The sequence below is a fragment of the Berghia stephanieae genome, chromosome 4 (genome assembly GCF_034508935.2).
Source record: "Berghia stephanieae isolate SIO BIC M18660-M18661 chromosome 4, UCSD_Bste_1.3, whole genome shotgun sequence".
Taxonomy (NCBI): domain Eukaryota; kingdom Metazoa; phylum Mollusca; class Gastropoda; order Nudibranchia; family Aeolidiidae; genus Berghia; species Berghia stephanieae.
The window spans coordinates 77597812-77625095 of NC_088363.1; the positions used below are offsets into that span (position 1 = coordinate 77597812).

Below are 27284 nucleotides of genomic sequence, written 5' to 3' on the forward strand. Positions count from 1 at the left end.
GGATCTAAATCTTCTGGCTATCCTATCACCTGCCTTAGATAGGATCTAAATCCTGGGTGCGGTTCCCATAGTGGGCAGGGAGGAACTTGCTGTGTCTATCTCCCTATATCTGTTTTCCAATTGCTTTCCGACTTTGTCTAGGAATGGGATTACTTAGTTTTGTCCTGTCCCTAGCCGGAGTCCTTGGCTGGGAGGGAAACAGTCAAATATACAGTTACAGTTTTGGGAGATGACATTTTTTTCCTTGTAAATCATCTCTCTGTTATGCACTGCATTACATTTTGTTTACATATTATATATGATTTGTAAACATTTGAGTGTATTCCTCTTAGTGGCTGGGTGGGGTTCCTGACCTTCCATGATGGGCAAGGAGGTACATACTGTGCCTTCCATCCCCATATATGTTTTCCAACTTGCATTTTGTCTTTGTCTTGGAATGAGATTACTTGGTTTTGTCCTGGCTCTGGCCAGAGTCCTGGCTGGGTGGGAAACAGTCGAATGCATAGTTATTGTTTTGGGAGATATTTTTTTTCCTTGTAAATCATCTTTCTGTTATCTATTATATTTGTTATTTTAAATTTATAATGTAAGCGTTTGAGTGTATTCCTCTTACTCTTAGTGGGGACCGTGCTTGTGTCCAGATGAGACTAATTGGTGATCTCAAACTAAGTACATTGATGGTATGCTCTTGGAATCTACATCTGATCCCTGTTTGTTCCCAATTCCCCTTTGTCTTATTTTTTCTTGGATACTTTAATCGTAATTCTAGAACTTTTTCTATCCCATTTTCTTCCTTTTTAGTGGCGCTGTTATATCCTAAATGTGTTGCAAGCGCCGTAAAACCCTTGAAAACAAAAACAAAAACATCCTCTTAGTGGGGACCTGTGCTTGTGCCTGGATGAGACTTTTAGGTGATCTCAAATGAAGTACTTTGGTAGTGCGCTCTTGGAATCTACACGTTTCCTATTTGAACCAATTACCCTTAGTCTTCCCTTTTCTTGGGTGCTTTAATTCTAATTCTAGATCTTTTTACTATCCCATTTTCGTTTTTACTGGCGCTGAAATGTGTCACAAGCGCCATAAAACCCTTAAAAACAAAACAAGCAATAAGTACACTGAAAGTGTGTTCTTGGAATCTACATTTGTTCCCTACTTGAACCATTTCCCTGTCTTACTCTTTCCTCAAGTCCTTTCCAGACAACTGTTTCTTCACACATGCTTCATCTGCAAAGTGAATTGAATTTGTGTTTTCAATTTATTTTCTTTGGAATCTGACGACAAATTTATGGCGATAAATCACTTGCCTTTGGATTAGAAAATCTGGATTCAAATGCTTGTAGATATGGAACTTTAAAATGGATTTGCATCCTTGTAAATATCCTAGAATGTTCGAAATTTATTGTGGATAAGGGCTCTATTAATAAATCAATATTTTTGGTAACCTGACGTTGAAAGCTTGGTGAGCAGGGACAAGAAAAACATATTCCTTCAATAACAAAATCGGAGAACTACAATCAATAAAATGGAATGATTTATTGAAAAACAAAAACATTGTTAAAAAAGGAAAAAACACATCAAGTCATCAAGCTTTTTTTTTGTTTTTGCTGTGTATTATTATGCATTTTACATATACAGATCAAGAAAATAACACTATGTGAGCTCCATTCATTGAAGAGAGAAGTTTCGTCTTTAATATACATGTATTAATCATTTTGATGATAGACATCAAAGAAATCAAATTTTCGGTGGAGACTAGGGGAAGCTCAGACAAAACAAAAAGAAACTTCTAAAAACCAAAGCATGGAACATGAGCAGAAATGATTTAAAATATAGTTATGTGGTAACATGGCCAACTGCAGCCATGAGGATATATTATGGTACTTCACAGTTGTCTTTTTTTTCCCAATTATAGAGTGATTTTTATTGGCTACGTAGTCTGGTCGCATATAACATTTATCAAGGAAGTACATTTTCCTTTATTACAAAGGCATGTCAGATGTTTTTAAAAATTCTAAAAACCATGTGATCTGACTGCAGCAGTCTTCAATGGCAGGATTGACTGCCAGCCATATATTTGATATCAATAGCAGTGGTAACATAACATAAACCGGAGGTCAGTCCAGTCATTAATTTGTAATGTGAGGACTGTGCTCAATTATGATATCCAAGATCTTGTTTTCAAGTATCCTTCAGTGATTCACCTATATGGGGCATTACCATACTTTTATGGATAATAATTGTTACAGAAATTTGATGACAATTATGGACTTATGGAAATGGAAAAAATATTAAGGATTTTGATATTTCAGTAATTTGCAGCAGAGATAGAGAATATATAAAGTTAACGCTATTTTAAAGAGAAAAAAAAAATTAACTTAAAATATCTTATAAGTTGGTTACTGATGTTGAAAATTTAAATTAGCATTACATTTACATATTCAATATTTATGAGCTGACATTAGGCCCATGGAGCCGGAGTTTATCTGTTTCTGTAGCGTGAAACAGGCAATAGCAATTGCATGCTACCCTTTGGATAGGATGCTAGTCTATCGCAAAGTACTTTCCACCAGCTACCCAATCACTGCTGGGTGGATAGGGGAGTCGGAAAAAAACCTTGATTGCACCTGGGATTGATCTCAGTCCCTTTGATTGTGAAGCGAGTGCTTTACCAACTGAGCTATCTGGACCCCCTTCCATATCTAACTGATGTCATTTAGTCTGGGTTTGTTATTGCCATGTGCCTCTTTTGTGAGGAAGTCTTGCTTATCTGAAGTTTTATTCAAATGACAAAAACTGATAAATATTACTAAAATAAGTTAGTGATAACGTTTTCTGAGTCCAGCATTAATTCCACAATAAAAAGCCCTATTATGCTGTTTTAAAAACTGACGGAATATGAGTGTAATATGATAGTTGTTGGAAGTAATTACACTCTTTAAAAGATTTTGACCATAAATCTTAATGAAAATTTTCTTTGTTGAATTGATTTGCTTCATATTATTCTTTTACAACTCAAATTGAAAGTCTTGATTAATATGCAGGACTGATTAAATGGTATGAAACATTGATAAGCACTCATAAAGATAAGTAGTGAATATCACTCACACTCGCATCGAAAAGATATCCCTCTCCTCTTGTCAGTTAAACATTAAGGGAGAGCTTCCAAAGGAGGAAATTGGAGATGTGCTCCTCCGGATTATATGCAAATTGGATGTTATAATAATTCAATTTCGCAAAGATCTGACATGACAAATAACTTTATGACAACATTTGAACACAAATGCTTACTGTTTTGCCATCTGAGTCATGTCACATAAAAGTGTCTCTAAATCCACAGGTACTACTAGTAGTAGTATCCTTACCAGTCAATCAAATTTCAACCCAACAGTTGGGATTTTTTGTCCAATAAAATATCTCGGCTATAGACTTGCATCCTTTCCAAAGCAGACAATTGACTTCATTGTTATATGACTATGTTTGTTTTTAAGGGTTTTACGGTGCTTGCAACACATTTAGGTCATATCAGCGCCAGTAAAAAGGAAGAAAATTGGATAGTAAAAACATTCTTGATGGACTTGGAAGAAAAAGTAAAGATAAAGGGGAATGGTTCAAATAGGGAACACTATCAGTGTGCTTAGTTTGACATTTGGTCAATTCAGTGCCAAAGTGTAAAAAGGAAGTAAATGGGACAGTAAAAAAGTTATAGATTTACAATTAAAAGCGCACAAGAAAAGTAAGACAAATGGAAATGGCACAAATGACATAGATTCCAAGAGCATACTATCAACGTGTATGGTTTGAGATCGCCTAAAAGTCTCATCCTGACACAAGCACAGGTCCACACTAAGAGGAAAACACTCAAATGTTTACAAATCATATGTTCAAAAAAATACAATACATAACAGAGATGATTTACAAGGAAAAAAAAAATATCTCAAAACTATAACTATACATACGACTGTTTCCCTCCCAGCCCAGGACTCGGGTCAGGACGAAAGTAATCTCATTCCAAGACAAAGACAAAGTTTTTTTTTTTTTTGTTTTTAAGGGTTTTACGGCGCTTGCAACACATTTAGGTTATATCAGCACCAGTAAAAAGGAAGAAAATGGGATAGTAAAAAGTTCTAGAATTACAATTAAAGCACCCAAGAGAAAGGAAGACAAAGGGGAACTGGGAACAAATAGGGATCAGATGCAGATTCCAAGAGCAAACCATCAATGTACTTAGTTTGAGATCACCTATAAGTCTCATCCGGACACAAGCACAAAATCCAACAAAGAGGAATACACTCAAATGCTTACATTATACATTAAAAATAACAAACATAATAATACGTAACAGAGAGATGATTTACAAGGAAAAAAATATCATCTCCCAAAACAATAACTATGCATTTGACTGTTTCCCTCCCAGCCAGGGTCAGGACAAAACCAAGTAATCTCACTCCAAGACAACGACAGAAAGCAACTGGAAAACATATAGGGGGATAGAAGACAGTAAGTCCCTCCTTGCCCACTACGGGAGGTCAGGAACCCCACCCAGAATCTCATTCCAAGACAAAGACAGAAAGCAATTGGAAAACAAAGCAAGTACTTCCCTGCCCACTATGGGAGGTCATGAACCTCACCAAGCCTGATATGTTTGTAACTTAAAGTGTAAAGTAAGATTTTGTCTACACACCTACAAGTGACATTTTCATAAAATATGACATGGCCGGTTTCCTTTTATCCTCAATTTATGAGCAAATGGCACAACTTAGTATACATATACACAAAACAAACATCAAGGAATTTGGCATATGCATACCCTGATTTGCAACAGTTACAAAAACAAAAATAAATTACTGAAATATAAGACTAACTGAAATGTCCATTTTAACTTGCTAGATGTAGGAAAAAATAAAAAAATTACATATAGCAACAGGGAATATGAACATCAGACTTGGCAATAGCTAATCTGCAACTGCCATGACTTCATTATTTCATAATTTCAACAAATAATTAATATTTCTGTTTCAAGAAGCATGGTGAAATAGGTGAAATAGTTAATTTACCAATGTCACAAATAAGGGGATTGGTAATGTTAGCATTCAGGAGGGCATATATATCACTCCACAACTCGGGATTGATCCTGCTACTCAAGATACATCCTTTCTCATCCCTAGAAGAATGTGGCAAAGTACAAGAGAACCAAGCCATTCCCATAGCTGAGAACACTTTTAGCTCATTCTCATGTAAATTTCCTCATATTTGTGTATTTTGGACAACCTTACTTATTCAAATATGCAATGCCATAATGGTTGGCAATTCCGTTACTAATTTAAAAAGTTGTAACAAAGGTGAAAATAAATTTACAACATTGCATTATGTAAATGGTAATTTGTTTACACCCTGTGTTTCCTCCTAAAATGGTCAACTCTTTGTTATGCTGTTTATTTTACAGAGCTTGTAACACGTTTATGACACAGACTTAAGGAAGAGAGAGAGAGAGTAGAAGTAGAATTTATGTTTTGTTTTTAAGGTTTTTACGGCGCTTGCAACACATTTAGGTTATATCAGAGCCAGTAAAGAGGAAGAAAATGGAATAGTAAAAAGTTCTAGAATTACAATTAAAGCACCCAAGAGAAAGTAAGACAAAGGGGAACTGGGAACAAATAGGGATCGTTTGTTTTGTTTTCGTTTTTTAAGAGTTTTACGGCGCTTGCAACACAATTAGGTTATCGCCAGTAAAAAGGAAGAAAATGGGATAGTAAAAAGTTCTAGAATTACAATTAAAGAACCCAAGGAAAAAGTAAGATATAGGGGAACTGAGAACAAATAGGGATCAGATGTAGATTCCAAGAGTATACCACCAATGTACTTAGTTTGAGATCACCTATAAGTCTCATCCAGACACTAGCACAAAATCCAACAAGGAATACACTCAAATGCTTATACATTCAAAATATCAAATATAATAAAACATAACAGAGAGATGATTTACAAGGAAAAAAATTTCATCTCCCAAAACAATAACTATGCATTTGACTGTTTCCCTCCCAGGCAGGACTCCGGCCAGGGCCAGGACAAAACCAAGTAATCTCATTCCAAGACAAAGGCATAAAGCATGTTGGAAAACAGACATAAGGGAATAGAAGACACAGTATGTACCGCCTTGCCCACTATGGGAGGTCAGGAACCCCACCCAGGTATATAGAATTTATGAACACTGAACAAGCCCTAAATAAAAAGTCCCGGATCAAAAAGAGTGCAAAGGCAATGTGTATTGTTTGAACACACCCAAGTTCGTAAGAACACATCGAAATAATAATTATAATTTTAATACATAACAGTAATAATCATTTTAATAATAATAACAGCAATAACAAATATATCTATATAGCGCTTTCCCTAAAAAGCATTTCAATTCAATGTGCTCAGGAAAAAGAAAAATTCTCTACATAGTCTGGACTAATTTTTCTACTCTCACATAAAACTAAAACTGAATCTACCTAGATCAAGTCAGTCATGCCTATCCTCAATTTCAAATATGGAACATTTTACAGAAAAATCCCCAAATTTCAGGAATAATACATCAGGTGATAGTTAAGTCTTAAAAAAAATAAATTTTCATGGGACATGCGGAAAATCGACGGCGATAGGCAAGTCTTCACTCAAAGCTATCAAAAATTATAGGCACACGCAAATTCTAATTTTTTAATGTTGCCATTTAATAATTTACAACTGCAATATTTTATTCCAAAGGTAAATAAATTTGTTTAAAATATAAAGAGATAATTAGTCACACAAAGTGATCTTTAAAATAAAACTAAGGGAGCAAATACCTTGCAATATAAACAATCACAGTTGTTAAAGAGGTGTACAAGGACAAATATGTATAAATATAAATCTTAGACGGCATAATTATATCCACGAATTGATTTCGGGTATTTTATATGAGATTTAAATATTCACTTTTTAAATGGATAATAAAGGAGCCTGTTGGGGAAAGCCTATGTACATAATAAACACATAGGGTGTGAAAAAAAATGGAAAAAATTATGATGCTACATCAAATTTCAATACAAAGTAGAAATCAAAAGTATTTGAAATTTTCAAGCAACAAAAACAAGACGTTAGGTTAATACTTGCCAAGTTTAATTTTTAAAAATGCTCTATTGGTTAAGAAACTATGCTGGTTATACCAAAGTCGTTAAAAAATGATGATATAAAAAGTTTCCAAACTTGCGTCTTGATTTAGCATTGTAGTGTGACTAGTGTTGAAAAACAAATGACCGATCAGGATAAATTTTGGAATAAGTTGGGATTTTAAATACAAGCAGAAATCATATTCAATTTATTTCCAAAGATGACCGGCATCCAATGAACCCCAACTTGAATCCAAGGGTCATTGATGGCCTATATAAGTGTGGGATTGAATAACAAATCAAGACATTGGAAAATCAAAAAGGAAAATGGGAAACCATTAGATCACATCAAAATATGAGAATTACATCCGAGATCTTTGATAAAAAAAGATTAAAACAGTTGGGAATCAAAATTTTAAAATGGAGAGAAATGGAGAGGAACCTTTAGTTTTTGGTTTTTAAATTTTAAAACATACTTTTCAATAACTGATTGTGGGAAAATTTAAGATTCGCATCATTTATAGCCTGACAGTGGCAGGCTTCTCAATTTTTCCCCCTTTGGATTTGTTTTCTCACACCCGATATATATATATATATATAATATAGTTCTAGAACTACAATAGCAACCGTACACTATCCAAAGAATATAAATATCCATTGCGTCACACATGAGAAAAGTGGAGAGGCTATATCCAAGCACAGTTTCATTATTTTTCCCATGAAGTTAAGAAAAGCATCTCGAGAATAATGATTTTTTTTAAAAAGCTGACAGATCAAAATTAGAAGTAGAATTCTGTTAATCTTCTATCCTCCCATCTCCAGAAACCTGATACCTAAAAGTCTCATCCAGACACAAGAACAAGATCCCACTATAAGGAATACATTCAAATGTTTACCGTTCATTAATATATTCAAAACAAAAATATACGGTAAACAAGAGAGAAATGATTTACCAGCACAAGGAATCTAAAACTATACATTTGACTGTTTCCCTCTAGACAAGGACTCCTCATTACAAGACTAAGAAAAGCGAGTTGGAAAACATATGCAAGGGACAAAAGACATAGCAAGTGACATCCCTGACATCCACTATGGGAAGCCAGAAAACCCCATCCAGCACCTAGATTCAAAACAAAAAATGTAACAGTACATAACCGACAGATGATTTACAAAGAAAAAAATATCATCTCCCAAAACCACAACTGTTTCCCTCCCAGCTAAGGAATCAGGCCAAGGCTAAGACAAAACTAAGTACAGTGCCATACACATTCCTCATCCTCTTATTTCACATTCTCATGCATTCCCTGAATGAATATCGATATCCGAAATGAAATAAATACATTTTCTTTGTACACGTTTCAATTATTTCTAATTTTTATGTATGCTGAGAAAGGATGAGGAATATGTTTCACACTGTAATCTTGTTCCAAGACTTGACAGAAAGCAAACTTGGAAAACAGATAGAGGGATAGAAGACACAACAAGTGACCCCTGGGGTGTTAAAAAACAACCACCCTGAGACCTGGTACACTAATTTAATAATGACTGTTTGTTTTTAAGGGTTTCACAGCGCTTGCAAATCATTAAGGTCATATCAAATATCAGTGCCAGTAAAAAGGATGAAAATGGGATTGTAAAAAGTTCTAGAATTACAATTACAATTAAAGCACCCAAGAGAAAGTAAGACAAAGGGGAACTGGGACAAATAGAGATCAGATGTAGAATCAAAGAGCATACCACCAATGTATTTAGTTTGAGATCACCTATAAGTCTGTTTGTTTGTTTGTTTTTAAGGGTTTTACGGCGCTTGCAACACACTTAGGTCATATCAGCACCAGTAAAAAGGAAGAAAATTGTAGTAAAATCTCATCCCAGGACAAAGAAAGCAAGCATGTTGGAAAACAGATGTAGGGGGATTAAAGACACAGTAAGGGCCTCCATGCCCACTATGGAAGTAATAATGACTAAAATAAATTACAAATCAATTGCACTACCCGTTGCGTTCAATGAAATAGTTATCTTGACCTAGACAAAATCATTTTTAAAAAATAATACAAATGGACTTGTTTCCTTATTATTCAAATTACCACATCTCAACAATTATAAGCCATTTCACCACCAGTAAATTACTCAGAAAGGGGGCAAAACTTGTGTAAAAACCATCACAACTACAAATAAATTCAATTTTTTGTGGCAATGCTTAATATATAAAGCAAATTATGACTTTAAAAAACATTTAAAGAAAATTAAAGGATATATATATATATATCCACATCTGAGGATTATTTGACTTAATTTGATAATGCCAGGGGCACTGGTGTCAAGTAATAAAAAAACAAAAACAAGTAGAGCAATGTGCCCTTTAACAATCAGATGGGTATAACGAAAAGACCTAACTGGTGTGCACAAAATGTATCAAATAATCACTGTGTATATATTTATATATATTAATAAAGCAAAGAAAAAAAGTATATACAGGTGTTTCCAAATAACAAGATGATGTTATTGTAATGTTATAAAAACTTGAAAGAGTTGCTTAGCAACTCGGGGTCAGAGATCAAGAGAAAAAAAGACATGACAAATCGATTTTCATTGGCTGTCAAATCTGGATTTACTTCCATGACACAGAGCTAAGAACATTAATGTAAAACACAAACACATGATCATAATGTAAAACACAGAAAAATGTATAACAATAATGTAACAGTTACAGTTATGTGCACTATATGTAGGACCAATGTCACAATGAGTCACATCCATTTTCAAAGCTCAAATGTTTATAATTAATTTTAAAATATATATTATTAAAATTAAAAAAACTAAGTGACTCCATCAGAATACGAAGTTATGTTACCTTGAAAAATAAAAGGCAGCAATAAACTTCACTCAACGCATCAAATGGCTGCTTCATTCAAAAGTGAGCCTAAAATTGTACTAAAACTAAAATAGATGTTATCAAAAACTCCCTAAAGATTTGAACTCACACATTTTGTTCTCGATGCAACTAACTTATCACTACCCTATTGGCTCCGAAATATTAATTTAAAGTACCATAATTTTTTTGGATTGAGTTATTTAAAAATAAATTCTAGTGTTGCATATCAACAACTAGAGAAAAATCCAACAGAAATTATTTTAAAAAACAAAAACTACATACTGAAGAAAAGAGGGCAAAGAAAATTATCCTCATGAATTAGACATAAATGTAAACTCCTCCATTTGGTTGGTCTTATTTACAGGTTTTCATAATATAACTTAAAGTCAGAACAGCGTGCTCTAGTTTACAGTGCTCATAAAAATGAGGAGGAATTAAATAATTACATCGTTTAAGTAAGTTTGTTTTTGAAGGGGTTTACTGAACTAGCAACACATTTAGGTCATTTCAGCGCCACTAAAACTGAGACCTGAGATACAAAATAAAAAGACCCACTCTGCTTGAACCAGGCACCTGTTCACAAGTCAAGAGATGTGAACGAGCTACTTGAGGGAATTGTTGGAACATCTGCCCTATTACCTAATCTTGCCCCATGCGGCTTCCATCTATTCCATAAGGTGAAAGAAATACTACGAGGTCAACGATTTGAAGACGAGGACCAGATTCAAGAGGCGATGAGGAATGCAACCATGGCCTTGACAAACAGCCGCTGGTCACCATCTTTGACCGTTGAGTGCGATGAATACAGAAGTGTGTTTTAATGTTGAATAGGTAATTGAATAAAGTTTCATTTGATACCAAATACAAGGTTATTCGTAATATGTGAGTACAGCGCAATAGGGAAACTTAATGCTGAAACATACCCATACCTGCCTACTTGAAAATTTCAAATTCAGTAAGAAATACAAAATTCATCAGTAATTAATGGTCAGATTTCAGTAATACTAAAGCAAACAAAAATAGTGATAGATACACCCTTTTATATATGTATGCCAATGGCCCGTAATAATATGCAGATAATACTTTAAAGCAAGATTTTCCTATTATATGTGCACTTGTTACGATATAATTTCCGTGTCGAGTCATATCACTCGTCCAGCCAACGAGGCATTGAGATTTTTTAATTGTAGCATGCGGTAAATAATGAAAAAAAAAATTATTATTTTTTAATATAACGTTGCAACCATTTGTATCAGTAATATTTCTGATAAGTCCGTAATTGTCCTTACACTTCCGTAACAATTACGGACGGTCCGTAATAATAGGCAGGTATGCATACCTTGTATTTGTTCTGGATATTTTCTTTCCTCTTTTTCTTAGAGACCCTGATTAAGGTAATTATGACATCTACAGACTCTTTTTCAAATGTATCAACAGTTACTGCAACATATTGAGTTTCCCAAAAATATAATAATTATAAAAATAATAACAAAAGTAAAAGAAGCATACATAGCAAAATAATGTATAGTATAAAATTTAAAACAAAACAGTTAACGTTATGAATTTTTTTTTTACAAATCAAGGAAATACGGAGTCAATTTATAGCACAGGATTGAAATCATAAATAATAACAAATAATTGATGATCATACATCACAGTTGCTTTTTAAAATTAAATGACATCCGATTCATTGAGCATATATACAATTAAACTTCAACAGCATGTCTTATTGATATGTGTATCTTTACATACAAATCAGACACCTAGTGCAATCTACTTTTTTTTTTTGTTTGTTGCTTTAGGTCTCTTCCAACACAATTGAGGTTATATGAGAGACCGCTGAAACAAAAAAACAAGCAATCTAACAAAAATAGTACAAATGTAAATCAAAATCATAACCTAAAGATATCATAAGCTAAATTATAAATAACCAAGAACAAACAGGGAGAAGATTTACAGAAAAAAAAATATCCCCTGTCAAAAATACAATCACAAACCAAAGAAGCAGGATAGGCTAGTAAAGAGAAGAAGAAACGACATCACTATCGGATCGTACACCCATGCGAACATCATAGGTATACGATTCAAGGGTGATGCTCCCATCCAACCACCCGCTGATATTCATTGATATTCATATTTGTGCAATCTACAATATTATTTTAAAATGTATGTGTAAAATTTATTTTAGAAATTCCATTGCACCTCTTTAAAGGACCCTTTTTTTTCTTCAATCTTCTGTGAATACACTGATTGATTCATAGTTAAGAGCACAAATGACATTAAAAACAAAACAGAGAGGAGAAGAAGAGAGAGAAAGAAAAAAGGAAAATGTAGAACAAAAAGAAGCAAAGACAAAAACAAAAGTATAGTTACATTGACAATCATAAATAATCTTGATTATAGATAAGTGGAGATGAGATGTATATCCAACTTCTCAGAAACAGACTCCATTTCTATCTCTGAAGAATCCCAAGTTACTCTGATTGAAGACCACAGACTGTGGGCTGGCATAGCTTTCAATCTGAATAGGCCCCTCCACCACCTTCAGGGTCTCTCCAGGTTTTTTCTCAGTGTAAGCCTGAAATTATAAAATAGATATTCATTTTGAAGAACAAATTATAGTTATGAAGTATTGCACATAATAGTGAAACTATGATAAGTGTGAGTACAAATATCTGAACTGAAGGAGCATATTTGATAGACTGAAATCACTTCTCATTAATAAATTAGCTTAGTCTGAAAGTCTGATGTAATTTTTATGATAGTGATGAACGTAGCTGCATTGCAGCATCGTAAATTTTTTTTAAAAACCCAAAAAACTAAGGCTTAGAGCTGTTGACATACTAAATAGGCGGAGCATAAATGATTTGCATCAAAGCACCTTGATATCCTTTTGATTTCAGTCACTATGTTAGAAACAAAATTTATATTTATATATCGATAGAAAGAAATGAGTCCCTCGCATTAGGGTTTAGCCAATTTTACTGATGATTTGCAGAATGTAGTACAACTACTGTATTTCTTATTTATTGATGAGAAACAAAAGCCTAAACAAAGACTCCTGGATTGTTATGCTCTTTACATCCTAACACCTACATTGGTCTCACCAATGCTCCTTTAAAAAGAAAAAGATTTTTTTTTTTTAATTGAAGAAATGAAAAGGAGTAGTTTACTATACTTCACTCGTACCCTAATCGGTCTCATGATTCTAAAGAACTTACTTTACTGACAGCCCCAACAAGGCTTTCAAAGAAATCGTCTACACTGTAAATGGTTGTCTCATTCTCTTTAGGGTTGTAAATAATAGGGTGGTGACAAAGAGTGATCCAGGGAATGCTGCTGCACCATGGGTTCCACCTCTGACCAAAAGAAACATTTGTAGGAGAACCCCATTTGATTTGAATCCCTCCATGTTGCCGACGGCTGGAGATAAAAAATAAAATGGAAATTTTATTAAACCTTTAGATAATTGAATCTTGTTGAATTGTATAGTTATGATTTTATAAGCTAGATATCACACTAACTCATTCACAAATTAGATGCTAAGATCAAGACAGAATCAAGAATTTATGGCTAGTAGAGTAAAAAGAAGAAAAATGTCACCTTAATCATTACAAAGACATGATAATAAATCAAGTCAACATCTTATAAGTTAATAATGAATATATCGAGATTACTAAATAATTTTATCAACACTACTTCACTATATATACTTTTAGAGCGGTAATCAGTGAGTACATTTACCATTTATAACTCTACACTTATTGAATGTCTACATTTGGGATGGGGCAGCTATTAAACAACATTATATTATATAATAATTGATCATTCAACTCAGAATAAAAGAAACACAACTCATGTTCCTTGGTACAGTGAAAATAACCAAAAAATGAATCAACAAAAATCACTGAAAATTTTCTCCGTCAAAATACAAGTGATAGTGTGATACATTACATATGTAGAGACGATGATTTGTTCATTTATTGTGCATTAATATTTTTCTTTGCCAATGCAGAACCCAGGGGGAATACACTTCTTTAATTTGATTCTGCATATTAAAAAAAATATGCTTATTTTTCAACAGACTTACGGCATTACAGACATTGATGGATATTCAAAGTCCCCAACACAAATGTCAATGATGATGTGAAGCATGATACGTCGAAAGTCTAACATCTTGTCATTGATGAAATTATACTTCACGATGAAAATTGAATATTCTGTCAAGAAAACAAGTTTCTCTCGTTCAAGGTCCCAGTGGTCGACTCTGAAAAAAAAAAATTATAAATAGGCGGGGGAGGGGGGAAATTAATTTGTTGTCGAACAATAAATCACTCATCATCACAAATTACCCAGAACAAAAAACTCTTGATTGTACTATGATTTTGGGTATTGCACTACTAGTAAATAAATCAATGTTAACTTTTTATAACATGATTTCCCCAGGTTTTTACACTTTACACTTAAACATCAAAGTATCATTTGTACTTTATTTCTCTTATTCAAATCTATTTAAATTGTTTTTATTCATTTTTAGATATGTCAAAATGCTTGTATCACTTGAATATCATTTCCATGTCAGTTAAAAGGAAGTTAATAATAATCAAAAGATAATCAAAAGTTTTAGATCTAGGGTTTAATCACGTTTACAATCATAAGCATCCAAGAAAAAGTACAGCAAGGACACTAATTTAAACAAAAAAAAAAAAAAAGAGATTCGATGAGCTTTTGTTCTGTGTGTTGAGTCTAAGACCACTTAAAAGATCCCATCTAGACTGCCAAAATGGAGTTCAAATGGTTTCAAATGATATATTGAAATAGCATTTTATGTTACCTATTTTCTTTGTATGTGTAGTGCCATAGAGCACTTTTATGGCTTCTGTGCACTGCATAAATATTATATTATAATATTATGTATCAATACAAAATGATAATAGATAGAGGATAAAAATAATAAAATATGATCATTAAAAAATAAAAAAGAGACATCCATTAAAAATTACCACGTGGATAACATTATAGACAAATGTGTTAGTAATCAATGAACAATTTAAAGAAAGCATCCCCCAGATGCAAGAGATGCCTTTTTTTTCTTGATGGTTACATGTTTAGAGTTGCCAACTTTTTCAAAAATAAAATTTGGGGAAATTCTTAGCCAAATCTGGAATATGAATCAAAGTGTTAATGATGATATTGATGATCTTGGTAGTTATGATGGTGGTGAGGATAATCATGATGACAATGATGATGTCTGTTAATAAAACCCAACAAAAATCGAGAAAATAGCTGGAAATTAGGGAAAACAGAGGAACTTACATTCTGAAATACAGAGCGGCATGCTCAGATCTACATCACTGAGAAGGTGATAAAACATCAATATAAATAGTTAATGTGCAGAAACAAGCAAAAAAATAAAATAACGAAAAATCAATAGCAAATGAGAAGCAACAAAGTAATGTCAGTTGGGATTATATTGTTGTTCCGACAGGGACAATATGGAAGAAGATAAGAGCATTTCTGATTTTTGATGAGTAGTAGTTGTCCTTCAAAGTCATAACGCCCAAGGAGCTGGAGTTTATCCCAGTTTTTCTTGGGTTTATTGGTCAGTTATAACTGCTTGCTACCTTAAGATAAGGATCCAAGTCTATTTCAAAGTACTCTCCCCAAAATCTAACAGATCAAGCTAATTAATCACTGCTGGTAGACAGAGGGGTTAGCAATATCCTTGACTGCATCTTGGACAGATGCCAGTCATCTTACTTGTTTGTTTCCTCCCTCTTTTATTGAGACGGTTAGTCGTTATGATATTGGTAGAATAGGTTTTTCATCTTCACTAGAATCAGACTATCTTGTGATGTCAACAACAAAAACCCATATGAAAAATAGTCCCCTCTGATTTCAACACTTTCATCACCGTTGGAGTGGTCATCTGACTCTGACAATGTCATTGGCTGAAATAGATCTCTTTCAAGAGATATCTGATGATAAGTACTGCATTTCAACTGGCTATATTTATCCCAGGCCAATGGATATCATTTGCCATAATTATTTGATTTTGTTGCTGCAGCACGGTGTCCCACATCATATGTATGTAATTGATGTCAAACAATATTGTATATTAGGAGGTCAATGACCGAGGTATATGAGCCCTCCAATAGGTGAGGTCAATGACCGAGACATTTTAAATTACATCCAATTGGTAAGATTATTGTGTACTGTCTGCTACTGTCCCTGTTTAATTTTCGTGTGTGTGTGTGTGTGCCTATTATTCCGTCCCTCAATCTGTCCCAAAATGTCCATTTTGACTTTCTGAACTTGGCAGCCCTGCTGCAGTTGGATTTTGTCTTTAACAATGAAATTGCAATGTTGATGTGAGCGCTTCTTAGTCAAATCTACACGACTGTACAAAATCTTCATTTGCTCAAGTTAGACCCGAGAGCCCCCAAAAAAGGACTTTGATGTGATGTCGATATATGAATGTTGTCAATATAGGCCTTATATACATATTATCCATGTTCTCAAATCAAATTGGCTTTTTGTCAGGAAAAAACCCCAACAAAACAAAACAGGATGAACAAAGAGTACTACTTTAAAAGATGATAGATTGTATCTGTAAGCAACACCTTTTTAATCTCTCCTTATCCGTTGACCAGTATCTCTGCCTGTCTATTTTTCGTAAACATTAAAGATAAAAGGTAATAAAGACATTTATGCTGTATACAGCTGCATAAAAGATAAGTAAGAGGCAGGAAATATGTTTTGTCACCTACTCTGTGAGAAGCCATGCATGTTTGAAGTCTCCATCCAGATCAGCTTTAATGATATGTTTGCAGTTAGCAACAGCCTTATCAAAATTGGTCTCCTGTTGGATGAAATTCAAAATAAATCTTATTACTTTGTGACAAAATGATGCATTTCTTTTATTTAAAAATCTACCCCTTTCCCAAATGAAAAAAAAAACGACCTGAACTTTGATAACCAATTATTACATGCATTATTTTGGCATTTTGAAAATCTGTTTGAACAGGGGTTTTTTTTTTGCAAGTAGAATGCTAAAAATTAGGGATTTTTTGTTAGACCTTTTGTTTACAGGAAATAAACAATCAAGAATGGGGGGGGGGGGGGGGGGGGGAATGGGCTTAGTGGCAGGAAATATATTGATTTGTTACTTAGTAACGCTCGAATCATCAATTAATCAGAGGATCATGCTTAGTGCCCGCCCTGTATTAGGTAATCATCTTTCATTCCAGCCCACCAGTGGTCCAGTGGTCAGTAAATGCAGATCCTGGCCCTTGATACAAAAAGAAAAGAAAAATTGCCCAGCTCTGGTTTAAAGGTAATGGACAGGGTGATTGTGAAACTGTTGACTGAATGCTTGTATTGGTTTTATGGGATTAGCTACGGACCTGTGCTGTATAGATTTTCTTGGCCAATTAAAAAGGTGTGGGGGGGGGGGGGAAATGGCTTAGTGGCAGAATATATTGATTTGTACTTAGTAACGCTTCGAACATCAATTATATGAAGAGATCTGTTATGCGCCCTGTATTAGTAATCATCTTTCATTCAGCCCACCAGTGTCCGTGGTCAGAAATCAGATTCTAGGCCCTTGATACATAAAGAAAAGAAAAATTGCCAGACTGCTGGTTTTAAAGTTACTGGACAGAGTTGAATTGTGAAACTGTTGACGGGAATGCTTGTATATGTTTTATGGAATTAGCTACGGAACTGTAGCTGATAGAATTTTCTTGGCAAAAAAAGAGTGGAAATTGAATAAATTTTGGACAACGTTTACTGTATTTCCAGACACGTTTGTTGATAACATAATTGATTTATGAAGTATGTCTGTGAATAATGGATTTGATTATTCACACAAGTCTTTTGACAGGCGTTAGGTGTCGTCGTGTTAGAGCGATATCTAGTGTTACTCGCTATGTCATGATAAGTATCGCTCAGAAAATTTTGCACTGATTGCATTGACTTTTGTAAGTTTACTGTTGTCACACAAAGTCTAATTATTATAATAATGATAAAACATGGTAAGTGTGTTATGATGAAAATGATGAGAAATTAATGATAGAAAAAATGAAGAAAATAAAAGGAAAATAGTAAGAAGAAGAACAATGATAAATAAACAAATAAATAAATAAGCTTAAAAAAAAAAAGAAGGAAATTTTATGGAAATAATATGAGTAAGAAAAAAGATAAAAGGATTTTTTTAAATTGATATTTTAAAAAAAGGTTGTCCCAGTTGGCATTTGAACCCATGACCTTCAAATCAAGAGTCAAACAGTTTAACTATTGCATTACAGATCCCTCCAACTTGTGGAGATATTTATTAACAAGGTGGCAATTCGGACTCGAGTTTGAATAGTCTCCCATGGCTATTCGGACTGAAACTCCAATGTGCATGTGCAAAAGTATATTGAAATTGAATGTGTGTGCGCAAACACAGGACGGAGACAGTACAGGCAGTAGGTAAAGGGTGGAGAGAGGCTGGAACTGACTGAAACAGCTGATTCGGTCAAAAGATTGTTGCTTGTCTAATACTATCAGAATATTATCATTTTGTCCTGATTTTATTTGGACACTGTAAAGTTGTTAGAAAAGCTTTTCATTTAGACCTCAGTTACTAATTTCTATCTGGACTTCCAATTGATCAATGATTTTGTCTTGTTGATGATTAATATAACATTATTGTTATTTTCATTTGCATCAATTGTAGGTATGTAATTGCCAATAACTAAAATAAATTCTAAATTTAAATTTAATATCAGGGGAGGCTAATCAGATTCAAGTCCAAAGAATGCACATGCGCATTGGAGTTTGAGTCCGAATAGCCATGGAAGACTATTCAGACTCGAGTCCGAATTGTCGCAGCCATTTATTTATCATGTCTATTAAGAATTTTTTTTAAAATGTGAATCATGCCACTTCTGATGTTATTTTTAATGTAAATTGCATGACATTAGCAAAAGAAAAAACAAGGTATACAGATGCTTTCCTTTTTATCGTTTGAGTGACTCTATTTTTGTCATTAACAAAATGCTGGAGCGATATCTAGTGTTATCTTAGGTGTCCCTCTATCAGAGCGATACCTAATGCTGCGTTAGGTGTCGCTCAATTAGAGCGATATCTATACTACAGTCCACTCCGGAAAATTGCAACACCTTGGGATCAGCGAAAATCTTGCGATTAACCGAAGGTGAGTTTCCTGTCCACTATTGCAATATTTTACACATAAATAGTAAACTCAAATCAGTTATTGTAAACACTGTTCTTAGTCCACCACAGACTGAGCAATTTAAATGAAACAAAAACCATATCGCAGACCCCTGTAGAGTTTGGCAATCAAAAGCAGCTTTGATGCAAGCCGGCATCTTATTCAGATTGGATTAACTTTCACTCTTTTTGTTCTCAACATGTGTAATAGTAATAGTCAAAGAGATTAGCCGTGATGAGAGACAATAAGTTCTCACCAAACATATTGGTCACAATTCAGTTATCAATCGCAAAACAAAGGTTATCCCTGTCTCTCCTAAAAACTGTCATTATAGTTGTCTATACTAAAACTATACCAAGCCTCCTCACCTCCTATCCAATGGTTACAAATGACATCACAAACCCACGCTGCAAAGCCCCACCATTTTTTGTCTCTAATACTAATAGTAATAGTGTGGTGGCTCACTACTGCATCATTAAACCCCGCCCACTCTCGATTCTTCAACCTGTCGTCATGATATAACCCATGATAAAATTACATCATGAGATTTTGTTTGATTGATTTCTTGAATTTGCCACCTTTTGAGGTCGAAAATGTGTTGCGATTAACCGACGTTTGTTGCAATTAACGAGTTTCTTGGGAAATGTTGCGATTAACCAAGATGCCTATCCGGAGTGACTGATAAGTTTGGAATATCAATAATACTCAACATGGAACTGAAAATAAACTATCGCCACTGTCGTAAACATGAGAATTATGATATTTTGGTAGAGAGAAGAAACCAAATTAACGACCAAATCAAATACCAAAAGTAAGTGCATTGATTTTTACTTTACAATTCACAGTCATAGCTTCCTGACATTGTCGCAATAAATGGTGCAGAAATTTTGTACAGGATATTTCATAGCGAGTAAAGTAAGTAGAGTTTAGTTTGTCTTATTTTCTTAATCGCAGTGGCTATCTTTACAGTCCCGTAAAGATGGTTCTCGGGGCTATTTTTACAGTCCCGTAAAGATGGTTCTCGGGGCTATTTTTACAGTCCCGTAAAGACGGTTCTGGTGGCTATTTTTACGGCGTTGCGGTAATAGTAACAGATTGGCTGAGTAGACGCCATTGGCTCTAAAACTCTCACTCCCTTCGTTCAGGTGCGGCAAGTTAGCATCCTCTCTCTCTCTCTCTCTCTCTCTCTCTCTCCCGGTCTTTCTTTGTTTCTCTCTCTTTCACTCTTTCATTCTTTCTCTATCCCTTTCTTTCTTTCTTTCTTTCTTTCTTTCCCCATCTCTCATTTTCTCTCTCTCTCTCTCCCTCTCTCTTTCTTTCATTCTTTCGCAATCTCTTTCTTTCTCTCTCTCTCTCTTTCTTTCTCTCTCTCTCTCTCTCTCTCTCTCCCGGTCTTTCTTTGCTTCTCTCTCTCACACACTCTTTCTTTCATTCTTTTTCTATCCCTTTCTTTCAGAAAAGTGAGTGGAGCAGGCACTTATGTTGGTAACAACAAGATATGAAGTGAGTAGAAAAGTGCCAGAAGACAATAGAGAATAAAAATTTTTTTTCCGCGGCGGTGGTGGGGTTTGAACCTGCGACCTTACTGGTACGACAACTCCGCCTGGCAGGTGAGAGCGTGGCTCTACCGTGTGAGCTATCCACGAACACAAAAATATTCGTTTCAAACCCAAAGTCATTTCTAGATCCCTCTCTCACCCACTTCTTGAGATCGCCGATTCGTTCACCACCATCGCGAAGTAATTTTGACCAGCAGTTAAGCTTAATAGCCAATATTCTCATCACAAACATATAACATAGAAACGATTGAGACATTGAGTATGCTCCGGTGTATGGGGTGAATTTTTAATTCAGAAAAGTGAGTGGAGCAGGCACTTATGTTGGTAACAACAAGATATGAAGTGAGTAGAAAAGTGCCAGAAGACAATAGAGAATAAAATTATTTTTTTTTCGCGGCGGTGGTGGGGTTTGAACCTGCGACATTATTGGTACGACAACTCCGCCTGGCAGGTGAGAGCGTGGCTCTACCGTGTGAGCTATCCACGAACACAAAAATATTCGTTTCAAACCCAAAGTCATTTCTAGATCCCTCTCTCACCCACTTCTTGAGATCGCCGATTCGTTCACCACCATCGCGAAGTAATTTTGACCAGCAGTTAAGCTTAATAGCCAATATTCTCATCACAAACATATAACATAGAAACGATTGAGACATTGAGTATGCTCCGGTGTATGGGGTGAATTTTTAATTCAGAAAAGTGAGTGGAGCAGGCACTTATGTTGGTAACAACAAGATATGAAGTGAGTAGAAAAGTGCCAGAAGACAATAGAGAATAAAATTTTTTTTTTTTCGCGGCGGTGGTGGGGTTTGAACCTGCGACCTTATTGGTACGACAACTCCGCCTGGCAGGTGAGAGCGTGGCTCTACCGTGTGAGCTATCCACGAACACAAAAATATTCGTTTCAAACCCAAAGTCATTTCTAGATCCCTCTCTCACCCACTTCTTGAGATCGCCGATTCGTTCACCACCATCGCGAAGTAATTTTGACCAGCAGTTAAGCTTAATAGCCAATATTCTCATCACAAACATATAACATAGAAACGATTGAGACATTGAGTATGCTCCGGTGTATGGGGTGAATTTTTAATTCAGAAAAGTGAGTGGAGCAGGCACTTATGTTGGTAACAACAAGATATGAAGTGAGTAGAAAAGTGCCAGAAGACAATAGAGAATAAAAAATTTTTTTCCGCGGCGGTGGTGGGGTTTGAACCTGCGACCTTATTGGTACGACAACTCCGCCTGGCAGGTGAGAGCGTGGCTCTACCGTGTGAGCTATCCACGAACACAAAAATATTCGTTTCAAACCCAAAGTCATTTCTAGATCCCTCTCTCACCCACTTCTTGAGATCGCCGATTCGTTCACCACCATCGCGAAGTAATTTTGACCAGCAGTTAAGCTTCATCATCATCATCATTGCCTTTTTCACCCTGGGTCAGGGTATAGGCCACAGACAAACAGTTTCCATCCTTCTCTATCCTGAGCCAACTTTTTTATCTCATTCCAGGTCTTACCACTTCTCTGTATATCAGCTTCTTTAATTCTTCTCCATGTTCCTCGTGGCCTTCCCCTTGATCTTCTGCCCTGAGGGTTCCAGTCCAATACTTTCTTTGTTATAGTTGAGTCATTCTTTCTAAGCGTGTGTCCAATCCATCTCCATCGTCTTCTTCCTATATCCTCTCCCACTGGTTTCTGTTGTGTTCTTTTCCATACTTCTTCATTTTTTATTCTATCCATCCATTTTATTCTGAGTAGCTTACGCATGCACCTGTTTACGAAAATCTGTACCCTCCTTATACATGCCTGTGATGCGTTCCAAGTTTCACATCCATACAGTAGGACAGACTTCACGTTTGAGTTGAAAAGTCTTAGCTTTAGTTGAAGGGAGATATCTTTAGTTCTCCAAACTCTGTTCAAAGATGTGAATGCAGCCTGTGCCTTTCCTATTCGTGCTTTCACCTCTGCTTCCGTGCCTCCATCCTTGTCAATTATACTTCCGAGATAGCAGAAAGTGTCTATATCTTCGAGTTCCTGATCTTTAACTTTGATCTGCTCCCTTTGACGCGTACCTATCCTCAAGACCTTTGACTTTGCAGGGTGAATTCTTAGACCAATTGATTCCGACAGGCTGTTTATAATTGTGGTTTTTGCTTGCATCTGGTCCTGGGTGTGGGACAAAAGAGCCAGATCATCTGCAAAATCCAGATCATCCAACTGTGTCCAGGGGTCCACTGTATCCCATTTCTTCTCCCTTTGGAGGTTTCCTTCATTAGCCAATCAATGGCAAGGATGAACAGGAATGGAGAGAGCAAGCATCCCTGCTTGACACCAGTCTTAATTTCAAAGCTGTCAGTAAGCTGATCTTCATGTACAACCCTGCAACTTGATCCTTCATACATTTCCTTAATGAGGTTTACTATCTTTTCAGGGAGTCCATAATGTGCCAGAATTTTCCACAATGTTGCTCTGTCAATACTGTCGAAAGCCTTCTCGTAATCCAGAAAGTTGACAATAAGAGGAGAGTTCCATTCTATAGACTGTTCCACTATGACTCGCAGAGAGGCAATCTGGTCGGTGGTTGAACGGTTTTTTCGAAAACCTGCCTGTTCGTCCCGCAGTTTAGCATCTGTTGCATTCTTAATTCTCTCTAAAATAATACGGTTGAAAACCTTTCCTGGGATAGAAAGAAGAGTGATGCCTCGATAATTATTACAATTACTGAGGTCCCCTTTCTTTGGAAGCTTGATAAGATGTCCTTCCTTCCAATCCTTTGGGAATATCCCGTCATTCCAGATTCTCTCAAATAGTGGGTGCAGGGCCTCAGCATTTCTTTCCGCATCAACTTTTAGAGCCTCCGGTGGAATCTGGTCTGGTCCAGCAGCTTTCCCCCTTTTCATCTTGTTAATGGCACCCACAATCTCTGCTATCGATGGTGGATCACAGCTAATTGGTAGCTCATTCCTTGCAGGCAAAATTTCTGGCTGGTTGTCTGGTGGTGGTCTGTTCAGAAGGCAGTTGAAATGTTCCCTCCATCGTTCAGATTGAGCCTCTTTTCCAAAAATAGTTTTCCCATCTTTGTCTTTGACTGGTACCTCTGGTTTCCCATATTTTCCAGCAAGTGTCTTGGTAGTTTGATAAAGGATCCTCATGTGTCCTCCAGTCGCTGCTGCTTCTGCTTTCTCTGCAAGTCTGTTCATGAATGCTTCCTTGTCTTTCTTCACAGATCTTTTGACTTCCTTAGCTATGGCTCGATACTGCTCTTGTGCATCCAGTCTTGAAGCCCTTGTTCGGCTTGCATTCACTTGTTCCTTCCTTGTTCTCCTCTTTTCAATAAGGTCCAAGGTGGTTGGACTTATCCATTCTTTATGTTCCGATTTCTTTACCCCCAATACCTCGTGGCAAGTTGTTATGTAGACTTCCTTGATCTTTGCCCAATGTGACTCTACATCTATGTCCTCCTCGAGCTCAGTAAGAGGTTGGAATCTATTACTCAATTGTAGTTTGAATTCCTCATTTTTTTCCCCATCAAGTGCATTCACCTCGAATTTTCTTCTTGTATGTGATCTGGCCCCGTGTTTTCTGAGTCGGAGCTTAAGCTTTGCCAATAGCAGGTGGTGGTCTGATCCAACATCTGCCCCTCTCCGTACTGTCACATCTTCCAATGAACGTCTGAATCTACGAGAGATACAAAAATGATCAATCTGATTCTCTGTCATACCATCTGGTGAGACCCAAGTTGCTTTGTGGATCCTCTTATGGGGGAACACTGATCCTCCAATCACCAAACTGTTGAATGCACAGAAATTTGCAAATCTCTCACCATTATCATTCATTTCTCCCATGCCATGACGTCCCATGATACCTTCATAGCCTACGTTATCCTGTCCCACTTTTGCATTAGCATCTCCCATCAATATGTTGATGTCTTTCCTTGGCAACTTGTCAATGACTTGTTGTAGCAGACCATAAAATGTATCTTTGTCCTCATCTGTTGCATCATTTGTTGGGGCATAGATCTGTACAATGTTCATGCTGATCTTCTTACTCCGTGTTGTAAAGGACGCCATGATGATCCTTTCTTCGCATTGTTCCCATCCTCTCAGTGACTTCTGGGCAAACTTGCTTAGAATTATTCCTACTCCCTGTGTATGAATCCCGTCCCCTCTCCCTGAATATAAAATCTTCTCCCCAGACTTGAGGTGTTTCTGTCCGGATTGTATCCAGTGGGTTTCGCTTACTCCAAGTATATGCAGCCTGTATCTTCTCATCTCAGTCACAACTTGAGAGCTTTTTCCTGCTTCATACATGGTGCGAACGTTCCACGACGCAATTCGAAGCTGCTTGTTTGGCGAAGACGTCATCGGGTCAGCAGAGTCCTTTCGGCTTTGTCTGTTGTCCTTCATAAATTCTGATATTCCAGAAAGTCTTCGGTCGCCCAAGCTAAAAAAAGGATTTGGTTTGTCTGTCTGTGTTTCTGTAACAGTTAGAGTTTAACGGAAAGGGGTGTTAACCCTTTGCCAACCCCCAACCTGGAGGACCAGGTGACTCAAAGATGGAGGAATCACACACCATTAGTCGCCTTTTACGACACGCTGGCTTGGCGTTGGGCTATTCTTGACCCTCTCAGTTGAGGGACCCCGGACACCACACGGGGTGCAGTTAAGCTTAATAGCCAATATTCTCATCACAAACATATAACATAGAAACGATTGAGACATTGAGTATGCTCCGGTGTATGGGGTGAATTTTTAATTCAGAGAAGTGAGTGGAGCAGGCACTTATGTTGGTAACAACAAGATATGAAGTGAGTAGAAAAGTGCCAGAAGACAATAGAGAAAAAATTTTTTTATTCTCTATTGTCTTCTGGCACTTTTCTACTCACTTCATATCTTGTTGTTACCAACATAAGTGCCTGCTCCACTCACTTTTCTGAATTAAAAATTCACCCCATACACCGGAGCATACTCAATGTCTCAATCGTTTCTATGTTATATGTTTGTGATGAGAATATTGGCTATTAAGCTTAACTGCTGGTCAAAATTACTTCGCGATGGTGGTGAACGAATCGGCGATCTCAAGAAGTGGGTGAGAGAGGGATCTAGAAATGACTTTGGGTTTGAAACGAATATTTTTGTGTTCGTGGATAGCTCACACGGTAGAGCCACGCTCTCACCTGCCAGGCGGAGTTGTCGTACCAATAAGGTCGCAGGTTCAAACCCCACCACCGCCGCGAAAAAAATTTTTTATTCTCTATTGTCTTCTGGCACTTTTCTACTCACTTCATATCTTGTTGTTACCAACATAAGTGCCTGCTCCACTCACTTTTCTGAATTAAAAATTCACCCCATACACCGGAGCATACTCAATGTCTCAATCGTTTCTATGTTATATGTTTGTGATGAGAATATTGGCTATTAAGCTTAACTGCTGGTCAAAATTACTTCGCGATGGTGGTGAACGAATCTGCGATCTCAAGAAGTGGGTGAGAGAGGGATCTAGAAATGACTTTGGGTTTGAAACGAATATTTTTGTGTTCGTGGATAGCTCACACGGTCGAGCCACGCTCTCACCTACCAGGCGGAGTTGTCGTACCAATAAGGTCGCAGGTTCAAACCCCACCACCGCCGCGAAAAAAAATTTTTATTCTCTATTGTCTTCTGGCACTTTTCTACTCATATCTTGTTATCCCTTTCTTTCTTTCTTTCTTTCCCTATCTCTCATTTTCTCTCTCTCTCCCTCTCTCTTTCTTTCATTCTTTCCCAATATCTCTCTCTCTCTCTCTCCCGGTCTTTCTTTGTTTCTCTCTCTCTCACACTCTTTCTTTCATTCTTTCTCTATCCCTTTCTTTCTTTCTTTCCCTATCTCTCATTTTCTCTCTCTCTCCCTCTCTCTTTCTTTCATTCTTTCCCAATCTCTCTCTCTCTCTCTCTCTCTCTCTCTCTCTCTCTCTCTCTCTCTCTCTCTCTCTCTCTCTTTCTCTCTCTCTCTCTCTCTCTCTCTCTCTCTCTCTCTCTCTCTCTCTCTCTTTTTTTTTCCTTTCTCTTTTTCTCTATCTATCTCTTTCCCTAGTGGTACCTCAAAGCCTAGGCAGAGGGGTCTGACCACAAGGTGAACACCGCTTTGGCGGAGAACAATAAAACAACCTCCTAACTGGGAAGGGAGGAGCAATACAGCGACCACTCTTGTCTGGTCGGAACAAACACTGGGTCAATCGGGAAAGGAGTAGGAGCAACGCGATGGTGGGACCAAAGTAAAATGCCCTCTCCACCTCGGCGCCCCAATGAGGATCAGTCTTGGGCACCTCTATTCTTTTGGATCATGACCGACCATGGTAGAGAATCATCATCATTATTTACTTTCTTTTTTGTAAAAAATATTATTCAAAAGAACAATATTTAAGCATGAGGTGTTTCGCAATGTGCATCTTTACCATGGACATCCACATTGGGGGGGGGGGGGGTAGTCATTTGTCCACAATACGGTTGGGAGGTTTGGGGGGGGG

The 27284-nt window shown here is 36.4% G+C and overlaps 1 protein-coding gene across 1 annotated transcript in view; it reads right to left on the bottom strand.

Moving 5' to 3' along the window:
* Window positions 1-11372: 11372 nt before the first annotated feature.
* Window positions 11373-27284, bottom strand: part of LOC144971303 (tumor protein p63-regulated gene 1-like protein) — a 17152-nt gene continuing 1240 nt past the window's right edge. Inside the window, exons 2-5 of the mRNA XM_078911926.1 lie at window positions 16773-16864; window positions 14093-14269; window positions 13224-13425; window positions 11373-12580 (exon numbers count right to left, since the gene is read on the bottom strand). Coding sequence (XP_078768052.1) covers window positions 12437-12580; window positions 13224-13425; window positions 14093-14269; window positions 16773-16864 — 615 coding nt within the window. The 3' untranslated portion in view covers window positions 11373-12436. The remainder of the gene's footprint in view (window positions 12581-13223; window positions 13426-14092; window positions 14270-16772; window positions 16865-27284) is intronic.